General features: G+C 32.7%; 1 protein-coding gene across 2 annotated transcripts in view; it reads left to right on the top strand.

Moving 5' to 3' along the window:
- The window catches only part of LOC126965838 (titin homolog), a 97,452-nt gene that overhangs the window by 55,304 nt on the left and 14,594 nt on the right, over positions 1 to 27,554 (top strand). For both annotated transcript variants that reach the window (XM_050809599.1, XM_050809598.1), the window contains exon 3: positions 19,270 to 19,632. In XM_050809599.1, coding sequence (XP_050665556.1) covers positions 19,292 to 19,632 — 341 coding nt within the window. In that variant the 5' untranslated portion in view covers positions 19,270 to 19,291. The remainder of the gene's footprint in view (positions 1 to 19,269; positions 19,633 to 27,554) is intronic.

Raw genomic sequence — 27,554 nt, 5'->3', positions numbered from 1 at the left:
ATTGTATGGTCATCAGTCCTTGACAAGTGAGCGAAGTTTCAATGAAATCCGTCGTTAAAGTGCATGAGAATGACGTTCAAAGATACCGTTCCGTTATTTATCACTCACCTCCAATACATTGCGCTGACAGACAAACGAAGAAGAGAAGGAACCTTTAATTTGTGATTGTACTATCTCATATTTAATTGTGCTTTTTTAATTTCAGGTAAGTCAACTTAAGGATATAAGACACACGTCATTTAATGCACAAGAGAACTCCATGTGACTACATAAAGGTGAGTAAAATTATGATAGTGCCTCTTGTGGTGGGCATGTGTATTAAATAGATTCCGGAGTGCAAACCACATGAATTTAAGGCGGGCTGTATGTTTCAGGCTTCAATTTGAGCATCTCTATCAATTATATACACAGATGTATATATTTATTTTTAGATTTCAAGAAATTTATTCAAACAAAACTGCTTATATCTGTATTTACAATTCTATGATTACAATGAAATAATTTATCTTTACGGGGAAGCTGGTACGCTTCCAGCGTTGACAGCGTCCGGACAAGTCCGGACTTTTTGACTCCAAGTCCGATTTTGTCCGGATCTCTTACTTGTCCGGATTTTATTTTCGATTAGATGGAATATAATAATAAGACTAATTAATAACTAATATCCAATAAGTCTTTAATCTTTACAATGAAATTTCAACAAGATCAACTAAAAACTCCGGACATTTATCGAAATGTCAGGACTTTTTAAAATACAAAATGGTAACCAGCCAGCCAAGCTAATAAGAGATAGAAATACCCAATAACAACTGACAAATCACGAAAAAAAATATAATTTTTCTCAATTTATTAACCATTCCCTGGTATTAAGTAGTGGAGTTAGTCTAATTGACTATTGTCTTAAGATTGCTTCCAAGTCATCAATACAAAATATCCCAAGTCACATTCCTATAGAAAAAGCCTTCTACTCGGGGCCAGTAAATACTTGTTTAAACCAGTTTCACATTGTTTACGATGTTGGTAACTATTCACGTGTTTTAGATTTTTATGTTTTCCATAAATATAATATGTAGGTACTTATGCGGTTACAATTAAAAATATTAACAATTATTGCAGATGCAAAAACAACCGGTATGTAAATAGCATTAACAACTCTATCATACGTAAATAATATTAACAAAGTTGATTTCAATAAAAACTTGTGTTACAAGCTTATTAAAAGAGAACTGCATATTATTCTCGATTTAATTTGAATTACAAAAATACATTGAATAAAATATTATTAAATTTAAACAACACGTATTGCTTGCAGTCCTCAGTGTTACTTATTAAACAATTATTCGCATTGTACCTATTTAGTGATAATAGTGCTGTCTCGGCGTTTCCCAAACGTGCGAACGGGAGAGATGCATCTCTTTGGCGATTTCAGTATTTTTTTTGATGAAATTGGCGGTTTAGGAGTAAACTGTTTTTACCTACTAGATCGTATCAAATATTTTGATTTTAATGTCAATCGCTTGAGGAAAATGTAATCTAGGATTATACGTTTCGCTTTTTAATTTTCGGAATACTCATCTGTTTGTGAAAAAAAACTCTAACGCGAATAATCTTAATTTACACTGCCTATAACTTTTAGGTTATTATGAAAAAGTAAAATTATATTGACGTAATTTTCTATTATCTTTATCACTTCCTAAAAAAATTATCTAAAATTAATATGATTTAGGGATTGTTGAAACTTGTTCGCTTTTAATTCGAACATGTGGGTGGTACCTACACGTCTCTATTAAATACGTTAATACTTAATAAACAATAAATACGGTGCTAATAAATCGTAGATTGTCTTCAGTTAAGTCCCACGCGGCAGTGTCATTTACCTCGAAGACATTAGGATCACTGACCATCATCAAATACAGTTACTTTGCCCAAAATGGTTGAGTGCAAGGAAGCACTACAGTTGAACCACAGTTAAACTTATGTGACGCACCTTCTAATTCGTATTGTTTGTGGACTTCTTTAGGTATTCTGAGCACTTTATTTTGTGAGTTTTGAATTAGACTAAGGCGTCACGCTCGGCTATGTTCAGCTCATTTGAGTAGGAACAGTCAGCTCGAGAGAGACGTTGTTTGAAACTAAAAGTAGATTTGATATTATAAATTTAACACGCACCTTTTAAAATTTCTGTTGTGCCATAATTTCATTACAAGAAAAGGGAAAACTAAATAATTATTGTGATGATAAAAATTCTACAAACTTTCGAAAAATTAAATTTTGATATGACATTTTGCATATAATGCATTTGTTTAGTTGAAGCAAAGCGCACCGGTCACCAGTTAGTTTAACATATAAATTGTCATTAATCCTTATTTATTTTAGGTTTAATTGTTATTACCTAAGAGGTTAAATTATTTTTTAGAGTGGAAGTAACGAAAATGAAGAATAGAAGGATGTACGTTTACACATTTTTAAATAAGTACTTAGATAATAAGTTTACGAATGTATAACAAATAAAATATTTAAAAAATCAAGTAGTGGCATCATTTGTATAAATAAATTTAAATTAAACAAAAACTTGTAACTATATTTACAAAACTATTATTATATTAAATATATCTTTACTATATGTGTACCAAGAATAGCGTTGGATAGCTAGGCTGATCCGTTGCCCGAAATAACTACCATCGTTTGGGTTTCCAGTAGCCCTGTTGAGCCGCGAAGATAGTACTTTGTACATTCTCCGCGCATCTAAGTCTCACGTGCCAAGTGTTTCGACACCAATAGGCACAAAAATGTATGATTCACTGAGACCGACATATTTGCAACGTTTGCTGTCTTCGGTAGTCGAAGCAGCAGCCCCAGCATCAAATGACGTAGAAGAGTACGACGTACTTGGACAGAGAAGGACAAAGTGTTGATGCGTCACGTCCCACACCAGCGCCCTAATTTAAATTAAATCTAATCCACATTGCTCGATGCTGATGATTTCTGATGCGACACTGGAGTTCGAATTACCAGGCGAAGCCAGGGCGGGACGCTAGTTATAAACAATATTGCACTAATAATATGTTAATTTGTAAAGTGTCCGCCAGTTGTTAATCGATTACACAACTCAATTAGCTCAATTGTTGTTTGAAAGCATTGAAGGTATTTGAAATTCAGTTCAGACTTAACTCAAAGTCAGAACGAGGTCAGTTGGTGTCACGATCTCAAGAGACGACGGCCTACAGGAATTATTATTCAAGTGCAACAAGCACATTCTATATTGTAAATAGTGATTTGTAAATGTACTGGCTAGCTTAGAGACGGGCTTGGGGTTTCATTCCCAACCATTCCGACATCACCGACATCATGACCGACATAGCTCAAATGATTTCGAAACTGAAGTGGCAGTGGGCATGGAACATAGTTCGACGGACAGATGACCGTTGGGGCAGTAAAGTCCTCGAATGGCGACCACATACCGGAAGACGTAGTAAGCCACCCTCAAGATGGACCGACGATCCGGTTAAGATCGCCGGAATAGGTTATTCTGTATAATGCTACCAAATAATGAGAGTTGCTGAGAGTTACACAACACAACTAACATAGAACTTAGTCGTAAAATAATATACAGTTTCACGCCGCTTTTGGCGGTAAGCGATGTCAAAATGGACGCCAAGCCCATATCCCTCGTAAAAATTGGTTACGGCGGACTTCATTGTAATAGTTTGTATTGTTGGTCAATTCTCTTAAATGTCTTTGGTGTGCGTATTACTATATCAAATACCATGACAGCAAATTCATAATTTACAACTTACCTACTGTTATAGCGCCATCTCTTGTTTTGTTCTATAAAAGTATTTAAAAGTAACCTTTGTGTGCACGGGGATTCGTATTTGACCGGTCTTTAAGACAGCTACATACATTACAGGTCTTAGTAGTAATTAAAACGTCAGCTTTTCTTCATACTTTTACTCATATCTTTAGAGTATAAGTATTTAGTGATGGGAGTGCTATCTTGACGTTTCTCAAACGTGAGAACGGGACAGATGCAGCGCGTTTGCGACTTACTGTATATTTTATAGTGAAATTGGCAGTATGGGAGAAAACTATTTTCAGTTGTCATGTCATCAATCGCTGGAGCAAAATATAATATAAAATAATACGTTTTGCTTATTTGTTATATTCAACACAAACAGTGTAAAATTACATTACAATGTCAAAGTTTTAACGAAAAAAATCGTAATACATGCAAAATTTAAGCATTTATAAAATTTGGAAAAAATACATCACAATTGAATATTACTAATGGATCTTAAAAAGCGTTTTTGCTTTTCAATTGAACAAGTGGTACAAGTCCCTTTTTATATGAACAAGTGGGTGGTACACGTTAAATTCTGTATTACACTAGCGTATAGCGCATTCAAATGAGCTTGAAAGTATCTTCATTGTCGAAGGCAACCATTTCAAAGAACGGGCGTGAAGGCGCCTTGCATTCCTTATGAGTCACACACGGTCCCACAACGATCAACATACCTACATCCAACTATATTTGACTTTGCTCAGCTGTTTTAAACAATTCGATATTCAAAATGCAATGACTAATAAACGAGTTTGGCTCATGATTGTTTTCAAGTTATCGTTATCATCTCAAAATGGCTCTAACTAATGAAGTATTTCCTTATAATCCGCTACAAATTCCTTAATTGAATTGCTTGTTAAATGTTATAGTATCATTGTCCAATTACGTGGATTTAATGGATCAAGTAAGGGCATATTAATCATTTTGCTATTAAGCAAATTCTTTGATACTGAAATATAGTGGTTGTACCTACGATTTTACTTATTAAGTACTTCGCAGTTTTTGCATAGAAAATGTACAACATCTGGAGTAATATTGAAATATATTTCGCACGATCAACATTACTACATATTATAATACAATGTACTCCGCTACGTCTTCCTGTCTGTCTGCCCGCGATAAATTTAAAAATTACTGCACCGATATTCGTCCTGCTTTCGAGGTTTTTAGTGTTTGTGTTTTTCGAGGAAGGTTTTAGTATGTGATTTGTTAAGTTTTTAGTCCGCGCTGGATTATTTAATTCAGACACTCGAATGAAATGCCTGCCAACTTTAATTCAATATTACTAGTCACAGAATATTTATGAGCAGGTGGTACGAAAAATTCATATTATTTGTCTACGTTAACGTGATGTTTTATTCTTCTTTCACTAGATGGCGCTCTTTCGACGCCATACAATTACAAATCGTAGTTAATTTTTACGCGATCGAATAGGTAAAATATCTCACACTTGGAACTCAGGAGCAAAGACGATTTAAATATTACGTAATAAGAGGCGGGATTGCCTAAGTAAATATTGAAATTTAGTTTAGTATGAAACGTGCAGTGATGACTTATGTTTGACATAGTAGTAATTACAGTATGGTGATTGGCGACGAAGTATTTCCAGTTACGTTTAAAAGCGAACAGTTGCATAAAACGTAGTGGATTTCGGCTATCTCCGTTTTCACAAGATTATAGCCGTTATCGAATCGAGTGAATCGCTTTTTTCTTAGAGAGTTTCGCCAGGCTGCTAAGGAGTGTTAAGAATATAATGTGACACCTATGACGTAAGACAGTCCTGTATTCTGTAAGAGAATAATCTACTATTAAGAATGTATATCACTCAATATATAGTATAGGTATATGCATCAATGCAGCAATAGGTAGAGTACAGAAATGATTGCTCATTGAATACAATACTTTACACATTGAGTTTAAGGTCAAATTGCTTTATCTGTAGGTTTCTTGGTGATTCAATATTTATCCCACGCGCTAAAAGTGCGTTTTGAAACCTGCGTACTTGGAGAAATCTTTCTTTTTTATTGAACTGCTTAAAAGTACCAACATTAAAATTTATCTTTGATTATAACACATTTAGTAAACTTTTTAGGTATCAACACATTCCGTTCGATCCATAATAATATGCAAAATGCATGCATGCATAATTGTGTTGTTCATATGACCATTAGGATGAATCTGAACATTGACATAACCCTTGGGACTGAACTGCTGGACTGTTACATGTCTGTCTCAGTTTGATGAATGTCATTATAGTTATATAATTTAAATATCAATATTGTTTGTATATTTTTAATTAATCTTAATAAAAATAATATCAATAATAATTATGAGTTACTTATGTAAATTAAAACAAAATGGTAAATTGTTATTAACGGCATTTGCTCGCTTAAATGCTAGTGCTTGTGGCGGTGACTTGGGGCGAGTGTTCCCTTCCCTAAAATGGGGTCGAGGGAGGCGATGGCTGGTCCATGCGTCATACTCGTGAACGGGCGCTACTTGTGTTACCTTCATTGTGCTTCATATTTTTTTTTATTTATTTTATTTAATTATTTTAAAATTAAAGTTATTATATATTTTATTTAATATGTAAAAGGCTCGCACAATGCCTTTATTTATTAATGGTAGGTATGTGTTGATTAATGTATCTACTGTACTCAATCTCAAAATCTTGTATTTTTATTTATTAATTTACATTTTTTTTTAATTACGTACTCGGGTAAGCTATTTAGTTTTTGACGTTTGAGCACATTTGTTGCAACACTTTAAATTGTTATAGAAATGATTTGAAAATAAAAATTAAAAAACAGAACTTTTACTACCCAATCTGTTTTGAAAAGAGCAACCTTAGAGTTTCTTGCTAGTTCTTCTCTAAAGAAATCTGCATTCCGAATCAGCTGTATGAAAAAAAAAAGCACATTTCAAGTGTCATATGATTTAGCTATGAAATAAAATAATTTTGATTTGATTTGACTTTGAAGAGAATTAGTTCAATATAAACTTTTATATCTGTTTTTGTTTAAATCTAATTATTTTGGTATCAAGCTTTGGTAGAAGTTGTTACATAAACACCGGAATTCTAAACTTGTAATGAATACTACACATGCCATATGGCTGAAATTACATTTTTAAGGAAGAAAGTGACGTTCACAAAATAAACACAAGAATTAAACATAAGCTTCAATTGCATTAAAACACGTCTCCACCAAATAAGTACCTCGTTTATGGATGAGCCAGTGTAATCTTTTATATGTATTCTTCTTCTCTTTTAGAACATTCTTCTCATTAATATCCAGGTTCTATCAATTCGTAAATTTAAAATTAATATTATAGAAATTCTCTGCAAAAAATGGCATTACAAAAAATTCTCATTATTTGGAAGACAAATATCAGCTTAAAATAAGCCGTGTAATAAATATAAAATATGACGGTTTATTTTAAATATTTTAAAATAATTAAGATATAGTTTAAGACATGTAAAAACGCAAACTACTTACAGAATAAACATTTGAATTTGAATGTCATACAAGGGATATAAGTTTGATAGGTTCAGAGACATAATGTTACCATTTGAGCTATTTCTAGGCTTCTTAGTACAAATGCACGCCGGTTTAAAATACTCTTAGCTATTTCTCAGACATTAATGTCTTAATCGGGTAGAAATCTGATATTTATAGATTTACCAAAAATCTGTTGTTTATGTTTTATATGGCAACAAGAGACTAGACGTGGCGGACGTTCAGGTGATGGTTATTCATACGCCTTGTCCAATACAACGCAGGATTCTTGAGTAACCTATAAATTCTGAGCGGCACTACAATTTCGCTCCTCACCTTGAGACATAAGATGTTAAATCTCATTTGCCCAGTTATTTCACTAGATACGGCGCCCTTCAGACCGAAACACAGTAACGCTTACACATTTCTGGGCGCCGTTGTGGTACCCATAATCTAGCCGGCATCCTGTGCAAATCAGCCTCTCACTGGTAAATGCCCTCAGTCGCCTCTTACGACATCCTTGGGCCTGGGACTACCCTATTCTTTGACAATTGCCTAACCCGGTTTCCATAAACAAGTTAGCCAACATAATATGCAGATTTTGCTACAGTTGCGTAAGGTAACAAAGCATGATAGGAATTACCTAATATTGAAGTCGCAAGCCGCTCCGCAATGAATCTTTGATTGGCTCTCTTCAAAAGCCAATTTGTATGAACGAAACACAATGTTCATGCAAATTTAGATCTTATAACCTTCAGGGCGCGTGTATTGTTTTACAAGTACTAGATGCTTATGTTTGTAAGGGCTATTGAAGTCGAAAATGTTTTGCATTCGAAATAGAAATGTTATTTGAGAGCACTTATCGAACATTTACTGTGTTCGAATTCCAAACAATTTAATATAAAAGAATTATCAAGCACAAACCAATATTGAAAATGTCAACTTAGTTATAATTAATTGCATTTGCTTTCATAACATTGACATTATAATATTCTAGAATAGCTTATATAATAATTTACACGTTTAGATAGAGCCTCTCCCTGGTAGAGAACCGATGAAAACAGGCGAAGTTTATTACTTTAGTGTGTGTGACAAGCTACGTGTTACACTCGCCATTTGTATGTCACTTTGAGTTACTGTGCGTGCACTACTCAAAATATAGGTTATCATATATAGTCAACATCAATTTTTTTCGATGTTTTCACAGCCATCACAGACTATCTATACCACTGACCTCTACTATATACTCTAATTTAGTGGACTGGCGGCTGTCAAAGTACTTTTGTGCCTGTTTGATATTCGCCATTTCAGCACTGATGGCCATAGCGAGTCTGCGGAACTAAGACTAGTGATAACGACCCCACCTAAATAAACATCGATATATAGTAGGAATCTATTTACAAAAAAAATGTGTTCTTTATATACTTCTTCTTTTTATACTTCTTCGTTCTACTCGTTCTTTATATTTTATAAATAACACGGAAAAACGAACGAAATTAGTTCAAAATGCAATAATACTTCAATGTACTACTGGAGATAGGTCAAAATTAGGTCTCTGGACGCTCGCGAGTGGCGCTTCAAATAGCCACAATAAATTTGCTGTCAAACTTATGGAACAGCCTGTCCACTGTCCAGTGGTATTTATACAGGTCAGTGAACTAGACGTATAAATGAACTAAGTAGATTAGTTTATTTGCCAATATAAAGTTTTTTTACGGAACAGTATAACAAACATATACTTTTATAAGTACATTTAGCTTTAAGAAGATTTGTGGGTACTAGAGATATAATTTATTTAAATTATCCAACATCAATGTCATCAAAAGGAAAATCCGTGATATTCTTGTATTGAAAATCGTGCTCATGATCGGAATAATGTTTTTTCCTTCTCCAAATGTTTACGTGATCTGTTTAATTGAATGACATTTTCAAGGTTTTTGAGAGGTACACTTCCCCGTTGTAAGGGTAAAACCGATGTGTCATGTCCTCTAGAAGCAATCTATAATTATTATTATAAAAAACTTGCTGTTTACGCTATTTTATAACAACAACTAATAGGTAGGAAAGAGATGAGAGGATTGAGAGAGAAACTTCCCATAACACATAGATCAATGGAGAGGAATATGGCCGGTTATAAACTACAGGATAAGATAAGAAACACTGACCTAAGGAAAATTACGAAACTACCGACATACTCCAACGAATAGACCAACAAAAGTGGAGATAGGCAGGGCACATCATGCGAGATAAAGTGGGGAAATGGATCCAAAATAGTTACAGAATGGTACCCCAGAGATGGCAAAAGAAAACCAGAAAGACAGCACACAAGGTGGTAAAACTTTGTAAAAATAATATTGCAAGAAATAAGAAAGACACTGGGATCACATATCAACACCAAGCGTATGTTACAAAATTTTAAAATATGGCATTGAGCGTCAAGACGTATCTAATAGTGGCCGTAATAAAGAAGCTATACTGTTCCTAGGTAGTGCGGTATCTAGTTGGAGCGCAGCGGAGACCAATCCTTAATCTAAGACAGTTAACGAAAGATTAATTTAGTTCTCAAGTCAATCAGTTTGTTGTTATCTGTCATTGTGTAAACTGTGAACACACACAGACAGCGCGTTCAGCGTGTACCAATGTCTAGTTACCCGTTACTGTTAGTTACCTTTCACAACCAAACAGCATTACACGCATACCTATTTACTAATCTGATTTATATTTACAACGTCCTTGCTTTGTATTTAGTTCCTAGAAACTTGTTCGATCGTTTTAACACTTTAACTATAAATAATTGTTATGAGTAGGTACCGGGAAAGAAAATCTTAAAACAATGGATGTTTCCGCCCAAGATGTTAATTGTTTTTACCTTTACTTTAATTGATAAGCAAAATAAGATGCTTCTTTTCTATTGCATTTTTAGCTGGAGGACAATCTTTTTTTATTGTTTTAAGTAAATTATAATTTCTTGCAATCTATTATTATATTAGTACCTACCTATATGACGTGGTTTTGCCAGTTAAATTAAGTTACCGCGCCCGCTCATTGTATGCATCATGTCATAATATATAATGAACAGTGGGAGGCTCCTTTGCACAGGATGCCGGCTAGATTACGGTTACCACAACGGCGCCTATTTCAGCCGTGAAACAGTTATTTGTAAACATTAATGTGTTTCGGTCTGAAGGGCGCCGTAGCAAGTGTAATTACTGGGCAAATGAGACTTAACATCTTATGTTTCAAGGTGACGAGCGCAGTTGTAGTGCCGCCCAGAATTTTTGAGGCTTTTCAAGAATCCTGAGCGGCACTGCATCGTAATGGCCAGGGCGTTTCAATTACAATCAGCTGGATGTCCTGTCCGTCTCATCCCTTATATTCATAAAGAAATGAAATGTCTGAACTATTTGTACTTATTGTGAATATATAGGTATTTTAAAGTAAAAAAAATAGGTTCTGAAATAAGTAAACACCATGAATTATATTATAAAACCTCCGAAACACGCTGCATCTTATGGTATAATTATTATTTCGATCGGTTCAGTAGATTTCGGAGAATAACCGAAAGAAAAAAACGGCTGTCCATTTAAAATAGATAATATAATAAATACATCATAATCTTAATAAAGTTATGACACTATGTGCTTAAGTGCCTAAAGGTTATAAGGGCTTTGGTGAAAACCAATCACGTTGTATACACATATAAGAACATATCATTCGCAATCTGACAGCTGAACGGCAGAAGTGTGCTTAAAGGCAATGTTCTCCTAAGTCAACTGTCACTGTCCGAGTAAGGTCTTAAATCCAACTAACTTTACCTGAACTGATTTTTTTACATTGCTGCTTATTGACTAAGAATATTTTAAACAACTGGAGTAAAGGCGGCAATGTATAGATATAGCAGCTTATTCAAAGTCAAAGTCAAATAAACTTTATTCAAATAGATTTAAACTAAGTGCTTCTGAATCGTCACTATAAATTACTGAATTAACGATTTGTTCGTAAAAAGTTGAGCTCGCGAGAAGAACATAGAAGAAACTCAACGGCCACTCTTTTCAATCAAATAGAGTATTTTACATTGGCTGTAACATATATTATAACAAATTAGATTGTAAGGTGCTGCATCCAATATATAAATCGTGCTTAAGTAATATCAAATATTTCATAAAATAGTACTAAAGAAATAAACTGTATTTAAATATAAATTATCGTTACTTGGATGCATCAACCTTTAGAGCTTGAACTCAATGTTTGTGAAAGGATGCTTCGTGAACATGATGGTCGTTATTACTGTCACAATAAGTAATTGCATCCAACAAATATTATTTTTATTTATTTATCTTCATTATGATTCATTTGCTATAATAAGTCGTGTTATAGTGTCATTTGGGGCATGTTCCATATTTAGGCTTTGTGTTTATACGACGATATTTGTCTATATGTATACAACGTCATTGGTGAGAACAAAAATACTCGTCTCATTATAAATAATATCAGTAGTAAACAATATATAAGCATGTTTTCATACATATTATTGTTCACAACATTGCTCTCTGAATGGACACACATTTTATGATTCATCTTTAATAATATTCTTTTAACATGACTGTCATTGTAAATATTTATATACAAATCTGAATACAATTTTTTTTTTATCGGAATGAATGAAAATACTAAATACATAGACAGATTATGATCTTTACATTAGAGGGATAAAACGGGAAATAAGCTCAATATGATAGTGCATACCTGGAGTTATACTTCCGCAATACCAAACTTAATTCTTACTTACTTCCATACCCTTGGGCACACACAGCTCCATCTTTCAATGCGAGTGTGTAGCCATCAAGGAAGCTACCAACGCAGTATTAAGAAGAAAAGTACATGGCCACAGAATCAGAATTCTTTCTTACAGAATGGTGCTTCTAACAGCTCTGTGTCACCTGGAACATGTTACCTCTTATAACCGGGAAACTCTGCAATGGATCAAGTGACATAATGGTTCGTTGGGTAATGATGCAGCGGATGAGCTTGCAAGGCGGGCATCGGCAACCCTAGTGACTGGTCCATTGCCACTTCTGCCACTGCACTTGAGCCAAATGCGCTCAAGGATACGCTCTCTCACCAACAACCTACACAACACCCGATGGATGAATGTCTCAAGCTGTAGACAGTCGAAAGAAGCGATACCAGCACTGTCACCCAAACTGACACGTAGACTTATCAGCCTCAACAGGCATGACATCCGTATAATGGTGGGCACCCTAACGGGTCACACATCACTGAACAGGCACCTTTTCACAATCGGCGTAACGGACAGTCCTAAGTGCAGAGGCTGTCTAGCCGAGGACGAAACGGTCACTCACGTAATCCTGGAATGTGCGGGGGTGGCCTACCAACGGGCAAAAACCTTAACCAATACGAGGTCACTCCAGGAAGTCTGCGAACACCCCAGGAATGTCCTGAACTTCTGGAAGGAGCTGGGCTGGTTGAAGATACTGGCCAATACTGCACGGACCCATACTAGTGGTTTAATTGCGGAAACAAGAGCCCCTATACCATACCATACCCGAAGTAATGTTGGAGTGTGCTCTATATTAAATTTATAACCAAAATTAATCAACATTGCGGGACTCGCACCCGCGACCTCTCGGGTTCCATCCGAGCGCTGTTTCAACAACTCAAACGGTTATAATTATTATTAATCCCAGAAGTGTGGTGTTTTAATAATAAAAATTGTTTAGTATGCTCTTAGATTGAAGGTTAAATGAAATTGCTATGAAAATTGTAGTACCGCTATTAAAATTGGAAAGTAAAAAAGTATAGATACATTTCTCAAGATTTATTTGTTAACTGTACCTATTTCTTATTATTAATGTTAATAATGCACACAATATCCACTCCTTTCTTTTTCTCGGACAAAGTTTAACCTTCGCTAAGTGGTGGACAGCAAATGAATAATATTTATCGAATATTAAGATAAATTTTCATTATAAATAGTGTGCCAACCGCTATCCGTGTGAAGCAATTGTCTGAAAGAAATATTCCTACGACATGACAACACAAGAGAAGCGCGCTAGCTAGTCCATTCAAGTACGATAGTTCTTGGGATGATAAAAATAAAATAAATACTCGGAGAGTTATAAAATTTCCTTTGATCATTTATAAATCTAGATAGACTATGACTGCTGTGAAAACGTCAAAAAAATTGTGTTTAGAACTAACAACTATTTAGAGCAATTCACGCACACTAACACAAAGTGTCATACATATCGCGAGTGAAAGACGAAGCTTGTCACGCACACTAAACTAATATTCCTGCCTATTTTTATCGGTTGTCTAATAGCAAGAGACTCTATCTAGATTCAAGACGTACTAATTATCTAAGAAAATTTCCATAGGTATTATTAGACCAAACATACTAGAATATATTGAATACTTTAACAATTTCTATCTAAATTCATTGGTTTATAAAAGCTTTTTTTTTAAGTACTTTTTAGTTATTGCACCGTTTTTGACATTTAAAATTTTACATACTTATTCTACCCCTAAAATGTTAAATTGTTAAGCGAAGAAGTAAAATCAGTGATCCAAAATTTAATTTAACTAATTACACATAAAATCACACAATCCCATTTCTTCTAATAACTTAAACACTACAAAATATCTTTAACGGTATGTGTGATTTTATCAAACTGCTCAAAAGGAATTGACAATTTTATGGAGTACAATCGACAATAATCTGTCGTACGTTCTGTTAATATTTGAGCCAGAATATTAACAGTCCAGCACACCCCTATACATATGAATTGAAAACAATAAATGTTGACATGATTATTGTATTCGTCACTAGAAACCCGTGATTGTTGTGTGTCCGCGCGGTCGTCAGTATTCAGAATTTACCCGCGCATTAACGTCATAAAAAGTACATTACATATTACAATAAGTCGTTAGAAATATTTATTAATATGTTTGTGCATTAGGTTATTAGATAGTGAAGTGCAAATATGACCGGTGGAGGAAATTTGATTAGGGAAGCGCGGTACCGAAAACCGCCACGGACAACTCATTCTGCGCATGCGCGCTACTATTATACTACTAGATCTCTGGTTGACGCGCCTGTCAGAAGAAAATGTCATTACCCTACGTCAAGGTAACGGAGACCATAGACTATAGTCTACTTCCAGACCCACTAGGGTCTTAGTTAAATTTTTTTAACCTACATCAAGATTTTTTTGCCCATAAATCTAACGGGTTTTTTTTTGTAATCGAGTATATAAATGATTTAATTATTCTTCTTGCTTCAATGCTCTAAATAAATAAACCTAAAAAAAACTTGTCCTGTCCTGTTATGTTACACTGTACCGAGACAATGACAAGCCTATTTGCCTGCATTTACAACAATCCACACACGTGTTATATTCAAGCGTTTTCTTGAAAACTTGAGTATATTGTATCTAAATTGCAAATGGATAATAACAATCGAAATAGCAACTCATCATATAAGCCCCGATCACAAAAATCCTTGACCCCACATACCTACATCTTCCTACATCATCAAAACCAAAAGTTCAAAGATCGTGCTTGTTAATATTATATCATTGTCTTCGTTGGGAATTTAATGAGTTGCTTTATCAGACTTTTTTATGTTAATAAATAAATTATGAGCCAGACTTGATGATGGGATAATATCAACAAAGCGCCACCGATTGAGTATTAACTATTTGTACACCACCGCAATACAAAAGACTGTATTTCGCTCAACGACAGTTCCTCGTTTCAACTTGTGAAACTTGCCAATGTATAAACGCATTGAAAATTATGATCAAATTTATTTAAACAAAACAATTTTACAATGCTATGATAACAATACATTAAAACTATCATTACGGCGAAGTGTACCAAGAATTGGATAGCTAGGCTGATCTGTTGGTCGAAATAACTGCCTGTTTCCAGTAGCCATATTGATGAGTGTAGGTAGTACTTTGTACATTCTCCGCGCATCTGGGCCCCACGGGCCAAGTGTCTCGATACCAAACGGCACAAAATGTATGACTGACTGAGGCCGACATATCTGCAACGGTTGCTGTCTTGGGCAGTCGAATCATTAGCCCAACTGACGTAACTTGGACATGAGAAGGAGCCAGAGTGTCGAAGCAAGTCGCATCCTACACCAGCGCCCTTCTCCGTGTCCAAACTACCAGGGTAGAATAATCTATACGTTTGTCATCACGGCGGGTAATACCGTTTGGCTCTAAACCAGCTGGTATATTATTTAAGGCAGGATAGTCCATAACAAAGAAATATTGTTTATATTTAACATCCTTAAATTAAATTACTTCTACATAACCTAGTTGTGTATAAATTGCGTTCAAAAACGGACACAGTTAATTGACGATTTACGAATAAACACGAAAAACCACTTACAAACACACATCTTGTTTGCTAAAACAATTCGTACTTTATTTTTTAGCACAAAACACGTTTCACAACAAATGAATTAAGATAAATTTCAAGTGTCGAAAATAGACAGAAAATTATTCAGTAATCATTAAAATCAGTGATTGGATCTTGTATTGTTGTTTCAACAATAACGAACTATATATATATTATTCATGTTTTCGTTTGATTAAATTCTACAAATTATTTATATTTAAGTTTAAATATAGCCTTTGTTCGTCCGAAGAACGAATCTTTTTTTTATTTTAAATAGCAATCGATTGTTGCACTTAGCGCCTAATTCTATAAATTAAATGTGGTTTACTCAAAAGGCTTATTTGTCAGTCATTTTTTTTATTAAATTATTTTTTTAATCGAATAGCGTAAGCGGTAATCTTAAAGCGACACAATTGAATTAAATTTAAAAACATAGTTGATAATATGGCCAAATAAACTTAGTATTGTATAAACACTTTTTCTATGTACTTAGCATTTCATACCTCAAAGTTTTACATAGTAAGATGTGGATAGCGTACCTGACTATAATTTTATTTGACTTGTAGTTGTTTTGCTTTTCCTAATAAAGAAAAAAATGGCAATTACATATTTAAAATTTCAATGTAAGGTCAAACTGTTCCTTTTTGCTATTCATTATTATAACACTAGAAATAAGGGATTGCTTTTAACTAATTCTAGTAGGCTTCATAACATACATAATAGCTTTAAGGGTAAATGTATACACTTCTATAATAAAGTCCAGCCACTGTTCGGGCATTATCTATAAATAAATTTAAATGTTTTATAAAAAATGGCTCTGTCGTAAATCCTATTACTCCACTGCTGAATATCTAAATGATCGGACAACCTGGGACTAGATTATGATTATTTTATAGCGATAGAAATGTCTGTACAATATTGTATATTTTTATTGAAAAGAGCGCAAAAAAAGAATGCTGGGAGAGTTTCTTGCGCCGCTTCTTCTTCATCAATTTGAGAAACTAGACTAGACAATATGAGAAAATAAATGCCTTTTTATGTGCTGTATATGTGTGTGTGAGTGCAAATATTAATAATTTAGTAAACAAATTACAAGCACCAGCTATGACAATCAGATATTATAGTTTGAGTGTATGTTAGTCAAGTTAAAATGATCCTTGATCCTAACGCAACTCAGATGACACCAGGAATGTGAGCTGACATTTAGATATGCTATTCAGGTTGTGCTTATGTTCTTAGTGAATCGTTATTGCAATTATAAACAAATTTGTTTTGTTTGCTGATGCATATTTCTATCTCTGAACACAATAACAATGCCGACAATTGACAACGGTTATGTTCGAACAAATATTGTTTTATATTAATGCGTGAAGTTCCGGTTGCAAATAGTGGAATTATTTTAGCAATCTTCCTTACACAAGAACAAAAAACTAGCGGGGTATTACTTATAAAGGGGTAGGTACCTAACCGGCTAGTTCAAAACTTTTTTCCTCAAAATCGATCTAACTATGCATTGCTCTGAAATTTTACGACGAAAGCGATTTTCTTTAGTCCTAGTAATGAAACAATCTACCTATTATTTTCTGATTTTTGGGATTATCTACTTTATCATTTAGCGTTCGAAGTGTGACATTCGAATCCAATGACAGTCATAAAACCGTATTAAACATGTTTTAGGTCTGTCAAGATAGATAATTCATTTTTATGGGATAAAAAGAAGTTTTGGTGGATTTTGCTGTTTACAAAAATGTCTGTAAATCGTCCAAGTACCTTTAGGTATTGCTGATTCCTCGTTCAAAAGACATGTTTTGTTAAATTTTGAAGTAACGAGATGTTTATTTTTATCACATTGAGCTATGAAATTTTAAGGCTCCGGTTAATTGTTGAGTGTCTAAGGCTGAGATCTACAGAGCGAACTTACACTTTGCTCAGACTTTACTTACGTAAAACTTAGCTGATTTCAAGCTTAGCGCAATCTACGATTTGGTATTTATAGTCATTTGACAGCCGAGATTATGATGAGCTTAAGATAAGACGGCCCAATATAAAGATCTAGCGCGTGTTTCATTATACATAGTACATTGTCGATTATTATTAAACAATCTTTTACAATAGAAAGTATACCAAATTATAACAAAATCCAAAACCTATTTGATTATTAGTTTTATTGAAATAATTGGAAATAGATGAAAGATTTATGTGAAGAAACGGAACACAAGTTTAGATGCGTGGCAACTGACAGTGTATGTATATGTATTATACGGGAGTTTGAAAATCGTTGAACAAAAGTAATTGTGATGACGCAAGAAATTGTTAATCTCTTTTTTGTTCGCCTTATAGTCTGAGTTTTTCCTATTTTGTTGTCGTCGTTATGGTGGACTTTACTTTTTTTTAAATGAAAATAAGGGACGAGACGAGCAGGACGTTCAGCTGATGGTAATTGATACGCCCTGCCCATTACAATGCAGTGCTGCTCAGGATTCCTGAAAAACCCAAAAATTCTGAGCGGCACTACAATTGCGCTCGTTACCTTGAGACGTAATATGTTAAGTCTCATTTGCCCAGTAATTTCACTAGCTACGGCGCTCTTCAGACCGAAACAAAGTAATGTTTACAATTACTGCTTCACGGCAGAAAAAGGCGCCGTTGTGGTACCTACCTATAATCTAACCGGCAACCTATGCAAAGGAGCCTCCCACTGGTAAAGCATACTCAAGGTACGCTTTATAGATCTAAGCATTAGATCTAACTTAGCTGATGTTGCGTATCTAGTCTAGTGGATTTATTAAGCCAGTCACACATCGCTCAGTAAAAGGTTGCTCGCCTCGTTGTCCGGTACCTCACCACGTATTATTGAGATTAAGGACACGCTCAGTTGAAACGCAATTATTTTTGTTATACTTTCTAGCGAGTATTCGCATTAGAATATATCGTAACAGTTCTGGCCTTTTTGTTAATGGAACAGCAAATATATATGGTTCAGAAGTCATGAGATAATAGGATTGTTTAAATTCTTACCATATTAAATTGTTCGATGCATGATTCTAGAAATTTCTAAACAAAAGCAACAAAAACAAAGTCTATTTAACTAAAACATATTTTAACTGTATTTTTACATTAGGTACTTTTTGCGTATCAGTTTCTCTGAAAACGTACTCTGAAAAGGTCTCGAAACGTCGGGTTACCTAAAAATATAATAATAAAAATGAAACATTTACTTTTACTAAAATGTAAAAAAAAACAATCACAACGATTTAAATCCTTTAAATAGTGTTTTATTTATTGTATAACACTCGCGTTAATCAAAGGAAATAGTGTAAAATAAAGTCTATTAATAATTACTCGATTAAATAATAGCAAATGTTCGTTGTTTCGCTGATATTACGATAAATTCTTAAAACATTAGCAAATAATTATGAAGTTCATTAAGCATTAAGTGCAACTTAGTTAATGGTCAACGATTATATGAATAGCGAGTTTAATTTGTGCAATTCTTTTCAGATGTCATTCCGCTCCAAAGCTGATGGATAGTCACAGTAGATCGGCGTCGCCGCGAGAGGCTTCGCGGCCACAGCACCGTCCTCCCTCCCCTCCCGCCTCCCCCGCAGGCTTCGACAACAGAGCCTACCAACACGACGAGGCAGACCCGAACCACAATGACTCCTTTACATCCACCGTGCACCAGAACGGCCACAGCAAGGAGCCCAATGGCGACACGAAGACGCTAGAAGCAGTTAATCTTGAGCTGATTAACTTGACTCCAAAGAACGGCGCAAAGAAAAAAGACGTGGAGGTCGATATGAACGCCACGAATCCCTACGACGAATACTTCGTTCCTGTCAACGAACACAGAAAATATATGAGGTAGGTTGTTGATTACTTTATTGCTTCAATGTATCTTATTGGTCTTACAAATAAACATTATGTTAAAGAGTTAACAATTACTCATTTAGTATCCGTTTTGAGTTTTATAAAACAAAATAACTTATTCCATTTTATGTTTATTTGTAAGAAATACTAGTCTTTTGTTTCGCTATGTATTAATAAGATCATGAATGAGTTATAGGTTTCCACAGTTAGTACTAATGTAGAAAAATAAAACTGAAAACATGAGCATATACTATTTGATTAGCACAAATAAATTCCGTTATATTTAAACATAACCTAATATCAACTGAGACATTGTAGGGTTATTAGTAAAGAATTTGTTGGTTAAGGTACGTAAAGCAAAGTCAACGCTCGAACAGAAGAGATCTAGATTACTAATTATTAACGTTATTTAACAGTAACGTTATTTTTATATAATACCAGCTGACCGGACATACGTTGTTCTGTAGATAATAAAAAAAATACTGTTTTATAGGACTTTGCCATCAAGAATTATTTCGTAACACGTTCCTTGTTGTTATAATGAGATTATTTCACAGCGGAACTGTTAAACCGTGCGTCACTAAATTCTCTCATAGAAAATATATCCGTACAAAACAAATATTGAAAATTAAAATAATTATGGGTTCCAAATCGAAATAAAAACTATCCTATCTCTCAAGTTGGACCAAACTGCACTCCGTGAAGTAATCCCCATTTAAATCCGTTAGTTAGTCTAGAAGTCCATCGCGGACAAACAACGTGACACGTAATTTATATATATAAAGATAATATTAAAGAACAAGAATGTATCATTTAATCATTGGATTCTTTGATGAACTAAATAATAACTAATAATTACAAGCTTGAATGAGAATAGTAAAAACAGAGATATTGCAATATCACTGATTACAATTGTTTGATAAACCGCTAATCTTTAACTATGTATCATATAAAAACCGTTATTAAACCGTTAATTACGATTATATCTTAGTCATTTTTGATTGTATACAGTACATACGAGTGTTATTATTTAATTATTTGGCTTAATACAAAACTTCTTTAGAATACAAGATAATGTATAACATTAATATTCAAGTTTTCACCTCTGGTGGCACTGCCGGAGTGGAACCCGTTTTTTTATTAATGTAGTAATAATACAGTAGAAGTTTTTAATGGATAAATGAAATTAACACATAAATTTTCTTCTTCACAATAATGGCTGGGTCTAGAAATAATGATTAGTTGTCGTGAATCGTGAATACTTGTGTTGATGTAACAAATAAATGTCTAAAGTTCAAACAAATCTCATGATCGTCTTGAATGTTACTCAAAGATAATATGGTTTGTATATTACCGGCGAAACCCGATTTTAGGTCAAACTCTTTCCTAAGCCAAATCCGTTCATGCTTTAGAGTTTAGGCGATGGGATAAACCGGTACAGACTAGGTTAAACTAGTGTCACTTGTCAGCCTTAAGATAAACTGGTTTTCATCTAGTGTATACTAATTTGCCTCGTCGTATAAACTATGCCAAACTAGTTTATCCTGAAGTGAATTTATTCATATTAGTCTCAACTAGTTCAGCCTAGGCTAAATAACTTTTGCCTGATTGATGAACTGAAATGACATAGGAAAAATTAGTTTGTCCTAAAATCGGGTTTAGGCAGTAACATATTTATTTATCAATGTCATCATCAACGTCGTGATTTATTACGAGACTCCTCCAGTACCCCTTATTTTTTTTACATATCTAAATGAATATTATATAATATATTATATGTATAAAAGCTATAGGTCTATACGTCGCTAGTCTTCGTAAGCGCATTATGTCACGACCATGTCGAGGTCAACCGTGACGCGACCCTATAAGTTTATTCCCTACGAAAACCGAGCTACATATCATTTGTTAAAACAATAAATTATATTCTAGTACAACAGTAGTTTTCAAATTTGTGGTAAGTAATATTTGAAGAAACAGCTAGAAGGTGATTATTATGATTTTGTGCCGACTCTTGTGACCCAAAATTTAAATTTACAAAGTTGGCGGCAACCAGTTTGTAATTATAAAATTATCCGGCCAGTATTTGTCCTAGTTGTCACTGCGTGGAGGTGCCTTAAATTTTAACACACTGGTTAACCTTGGCCAGTATTACAAGCTTATAAAGCGAGAATGTCAACGGTTGTGTCAAATCCAAGCCATCCATGGAATTTTAAATAAAGAATGTCAGTTTTATTTTTATTTTGGCAGCGTTTGTGTTTATGGTCAGGAATACTAATATATTTGCAATGCTAGCCTCCGTTGCCAAATACATTGTAATAGGGATTATCGACTTTTTGTTTGTATATTCTCTAAAACTACCGATAAAAATAAATTGAAATGAACAAAAAACACACTTTGCTTTTTACAGTCCATAGTAATAAATTAATGTGCAAAACAATGTTGCAAAGTAACTTATAAATAATAATTTTGTATTTCTTATCACTGTCACTTTCCTTACTTTGTATTAATTACTTTGCTTTTATTTACTTAATCTACATTTACAAAATAATATCCAAATATCAACAAATATCAAAGAAAAATAAGGGTAGCTTCTATTATTAATTAATTTTTCATTTCAAACGGTTGTTACGACCCATGGATTTAAGACATTAAGGTACAGTATTCTTAAAGGAGTATTAATAAGTAATCTGTGTTCAAGTGTATTGTCACTGAATCATATCACGATATTTTCTACTTCTTCTACACGTGCCACTCCATTAATGGAGGTGAGCAGTATTTTTTTAAAACTTCTCCATGGCTAGGCGGTATGTTTCTTGGACTGTCTTGATGCCAGTCTACTCCGTTATGTTTTTATGTCGAGACTTCTTCCTTTTTCCAACAACTCTTTTACCAGCTATTTTCTCCATCAAAATAGTTTGCAGCAGGCGGTACCTATCGTGGTATATGACTGAAATACAAGATTACTATTACTTAGCTACTTGATAATTCTCACTTACTCGAAGTTGTTCTGCATTCGGACAAGGACCTCTGCATTAGACACATTAGCCGTCTATTTTATATTAGTTGGTGTTCCAATACTGTCACATGTATATTTCATATCTACAAAACAATTATTACAAACTTGTACCTTCGATCTCAAAACCGGGAACAAAATTCAGACTACCCAGAGAAGAATGGAAAGAAATTGCCTAGGTATTAAATTAAACTCAAGGATAAGGTAAAGAAGGTTGACATTCGAAAGAAGATAAAAGTATGCGATGCCTTAACTTTTGCAATGAAGGCTAAATGGAAGTGGGCGGGCCAAGTAGCCCGTCACTAGGACGACAGATGGATTCTACGATCGATAAAGTTGTCTGGGCCAAAAGGCACCAAATCAAGAAGTCAATCAAGGGCCAGATGGGCAGACGAAATTATAGCGTGTGCCGGTGGAAGTTGGCTAGACAGAGCTAATGACAGAGAAAGATGGCATTTCTTGGGGAATGCTTTTACTTGAACGGGGTCAATATATTAAATAATTAGGTAGTTAATTAAAGCACATAATAGTTAAACTAATTACAAAATATAATGTAACTGGAAAACAAATTCATCTGTGTAATTAAATATAATAGGTTAAAAAGTTACCAATTGTTATAGTTAAATATTTACTATGCATGGATTTAAATAAAGCTTTATTATTATTATTATTATTATTATTATTATTATTATTATTATTATTATTATTATTATTATTATTATTATTATTATTATTATTATTATTATTATTATTATTATTATTATTATTATTATTATTATTATTATTATTATTATTATTATTATTATTATTATTATTATTATTATTATTATTATTATTATTATTATTATTATTATTATTATTATTATTATTATTATTATTATTATTATTATTATTATTATTATTATTATTATTATTATTATTATTATTATTATTATTATTATTATTATTATTATTATTATTATTATTATTATTATTATTATTATTATTATTATTATTATTATTATTATTATTATTATTATTATTATTATTATTATTATTATTATTATTATTATTATTATTATTATTATTATTATTATTATTATTATTATTATTATTATTATTATTATTATTATTATTATTATTATTATTATTATTATTATTATTATTATTATTATTATTATTATTATTATTATTATTATTATTATTATTATTATTATTATTATTATTATTATTATTATTATTATTATTATTATTATTATTATTATTATTATTATTATTATTATTATTATTATTATTATTATTATTATTATTATTATTATTATTATTATTATTATTATTATTATTATTATTATTATTATTATTATTATTATTATTATTATTATTATTATTATTATTATTATTATTATTATTATTATTATTATTATTATTATTATTATTATTATTATTATTATTATTATTATTATTATTATTATTATTATTATTATTATTATTATTATTATTATTATTATTATTATTATTATTATTATTATTATTATTATTATTATTATTATTATTATTATTATTATTATTATTATTATTATTATTATTATTATTATTATTATTATTATCTCTCTTTGTTAATGCAACGTTCATAATAATATGCGTTTTCGTCCAACCTTTTTCCCTACTTAATTTGCAGGTCCGACTACTACGAAGTCTTTTCATTTTTCGGAGTAATATAATATAGCCTATGGTCCTCACAATTAATGTGGCAGTCTATTGTTAATAGAAATTTAAAAATCGGTTCAGTAGATCCATAGATAACCCCGTACAACTTCACAAACTTTACCTTTTTATAGAAAAGATTCAAAAATACATATCTATTTTGGTATTCATCAAAATTATAAAAACAGCTAAAAGAGGACAGAGGTGAAGTTAGCGGCCAATTGATACGGTATCTGTTCGCATGCGAAAAATCTAGCCTTAACATCATTTTGTTTCTCTCGAATATCATGCGGTTACTTTACATTTGTGTCATTAAAGTGTTAACATTATGATGGGTAATAATTTAACTATATGTTTTAAATTAATCCAACGTTATGAAGGGTTCGAAAATGACGTTTAAAGATGGTTCAAAGGTGTTTTGGTCCGAACGGCGCCGTAGCTACTGAAATTACTGGGCAAAGGCGACTAAATTATTTAATGCATTTGTGCGTTCTTTACTTGAATTCGGCTCGGTAATTTGGAATCCTCATTACAATGTCCATATTCAAGAAATAGAGAAAATTCAAACGAAATTCTTAAAGCATTTAAAATTTAGGTGTTCCGCTATCGATCAATATGTCCCTAACTTAATCTCTCTGGAAAAACGTCGTAAGGTAAAGGATCAAACATTTCTGCTAAAATTACTTCATAATATGATTGACTCTCCACTTCTTCTTAATTGCCTTAATTTCCGATGTCCAAGACAATCTTCGCGAATTAAATCTTTATTTAATTTACATACTACACGCACTAACTATGCACAAAATGCCTTTATTCATCGTTCTTGTTTAGTATACAACAAATAATTCTGTTCAATTGATTACTTTTCAGGGTCGATACAGAAGTTGATTGAACAAATTAAGAAAATGTCTTAGTTTTAATTAATTCTCATTAGTATTATATATAATAAATATTGCATCTCTTTATTAACTTAAAAATGTATGCTATTATTATTAATATTATTACTAAAATCATATATAATTTTCTAAATATTTTGTTATTTTCAATTCAATATATTTAATTAATATTTATTATTTTCATTACAAATAGGTACTTTTAAATTGTAATTAATTTGCTCGCATTTTTCTATGTACTATTTAATTGTGGAAACTTTTATTGGTCAGTGATTTATATTTTAAGTTTTATTTTTTAAGTGTATTAAGTTGTACTGTTTGTTTCCCGAATAAAATAAAATAAATATCTTATGTCTCAAGGTGACGAGCGCAACTGTAGTGCCGCTCAAAGTTTTTGGGTTTTTCAAGAATCCTGAGCGGCACATCTTTTGTAATGGGCAGGGCGTATCAATTACCATCAGCTGAACGTCCTGATCGTCTCGTCCCTTATTGTCACAAAAAAGTTTAAATTCAATCCGACATTTTTAAGTAGGTGAAAATGAAATCCAAAGTTTTTGTTACATACTATACTAACATACGTATAAGATTTATTTATTTATTTATTTATTTATTTATTTATTTGTATGGATCTCCAACAGTTGTACATATTAACTTACATCTAACACATGCCTTATAACTAAATATTTATATGTACTACCAATTATAGGAGAACACATCATTCCATAAAAATAACAGTGGTTAATTTGCATTTAAGGTGACTATAAACTACTTAAGTATCTTAAAAATAAGTTATATAATAAGTATTAGTTGGAAGAATATGGTTTTCTGAACAATAACAAATGTTGAATATAATAGAAACTTAAACATTAATTAGTAATTGGCCAGAGCGTCGCTACACTTTTTTAGAAAAAGTGGGAGCCTATCACAACCAATGTCCAGTGTTGCTATGTTTTTTACACATTCGTTGTATACGCGTGACATACGGGCTGTAGGAGCGTCCTGTCCAAGTTTCGTTCGAGCATTATAAGTTTTAAAGAAAGGACATGGGTTGCGAGGAGGTCTCCAAGGTACGTTTATATTGAATCTACTCAACAGTTCATTGTCATCTATTTTTCCACTGAAAACTTTATGGAGAAGTTTCATATCTTGAAGAGATCTACGAACTGCCAGTGGTTTCATCCTAAAGTAATCGAGTTTGTTTTTGTAGCACTCTCTATAACTTGAGATCTTAAATCGGAAGGTTAGGTGTTTTATAAGTCTCTTTTGAACACGTTCGATTCTGTAAATGTGATTTTTGTACCCGGGGGACCACACTTGACAACAATATTCTAGTTTGCTACGAACCAAGCTGTTGTACAGTTGAAGGATTGTTGTTAGCTTTTTGAAATCTTTTGACTGTCTGAGAATAAAGCCAAGCAATTTGAAAGAAGCTGTTACTACAGAATTTATGTGTTTGTCAAATTTTAAATAAGATAATAAAAGAGTTTCAAAAATACAATCGCTCAATTGACTCTCAAAAGTGGTTTATGTCAGAAAATGACCCACGTCTTACTCATCGAAACAGCATTTACCTGTAAACAGTAACCTTTGTCACACGCAATTGTAAAGAAAATCCGGCAGAAAGTTTTAAAAGAAAAACATTATCTTCGATCCTGTAACTGTAGTTGACAACCTGTCAAGCGTAAACCGGACCTGCTCTGCACAAGGTGTCGGGTTCCGTAGCCGTTTTCACAATTATACTAGATATGCAACCATGTACATCTGTCGTGGAAGTTACAACCAGTTTGATTTATAGGCCACTGTAATTCCTCATGTTAAATCTCTTATTAATATTAAAATTAACATTTCGCACTTAATGGGCAACGATCTTACGCAACAGTTTTAGAGTGTTGCAACTGATACAGTCCAGTATTTTATGAGTTATCGGGCGAGACAGAATAACCGATTGATTAAATGGGCCATAAATCTTAAACGATAAGTTTTACAAAAAAGTTGACAGGAAATACTAGATGCGAAATAGTATTTTCTACATTAATGGTTCCTATAACTTTTGGCCTAAAATGCATAGTTTTCGAGATATCAGCAAAAACTTTTTTTGAAGAGCTCCCACCTGAATCTGGCAGCATTTTGTGATTTTATGGTCATTAAGTGACCCTAAGACCCTTACAAAAAAGATTGGATCGAAAATTTTGTGCGAGATAATATTCTATTTTTACTGGCCTACTTTATTTAAACGCTTTAGTTAAGTTTTTGCTGACCGTACTTCCTAGAAATGTTATTCGAGTAATAATCAAAGAAATGTAAGCCTAGTGATCATTTGAAAACAT

This window comes from Leptidea sinapis, chromosome 9 (genome assembly GCF_905404315.1).
Source record: "Leptidea sinapis chromosome 9, ilLepSina1.1, whole genome shotgun sequence".
Taxonomy (NCBI): domain Eukaryota; kingdom Metazoa; phylum Arthropoda; class Insecta; order Lepidoptera; family Pieridae; genus Leptidea; species Leptidea sinapis.
This window is presented reverse-complemented; position numbering and strand designations above follow the sequence as displayed.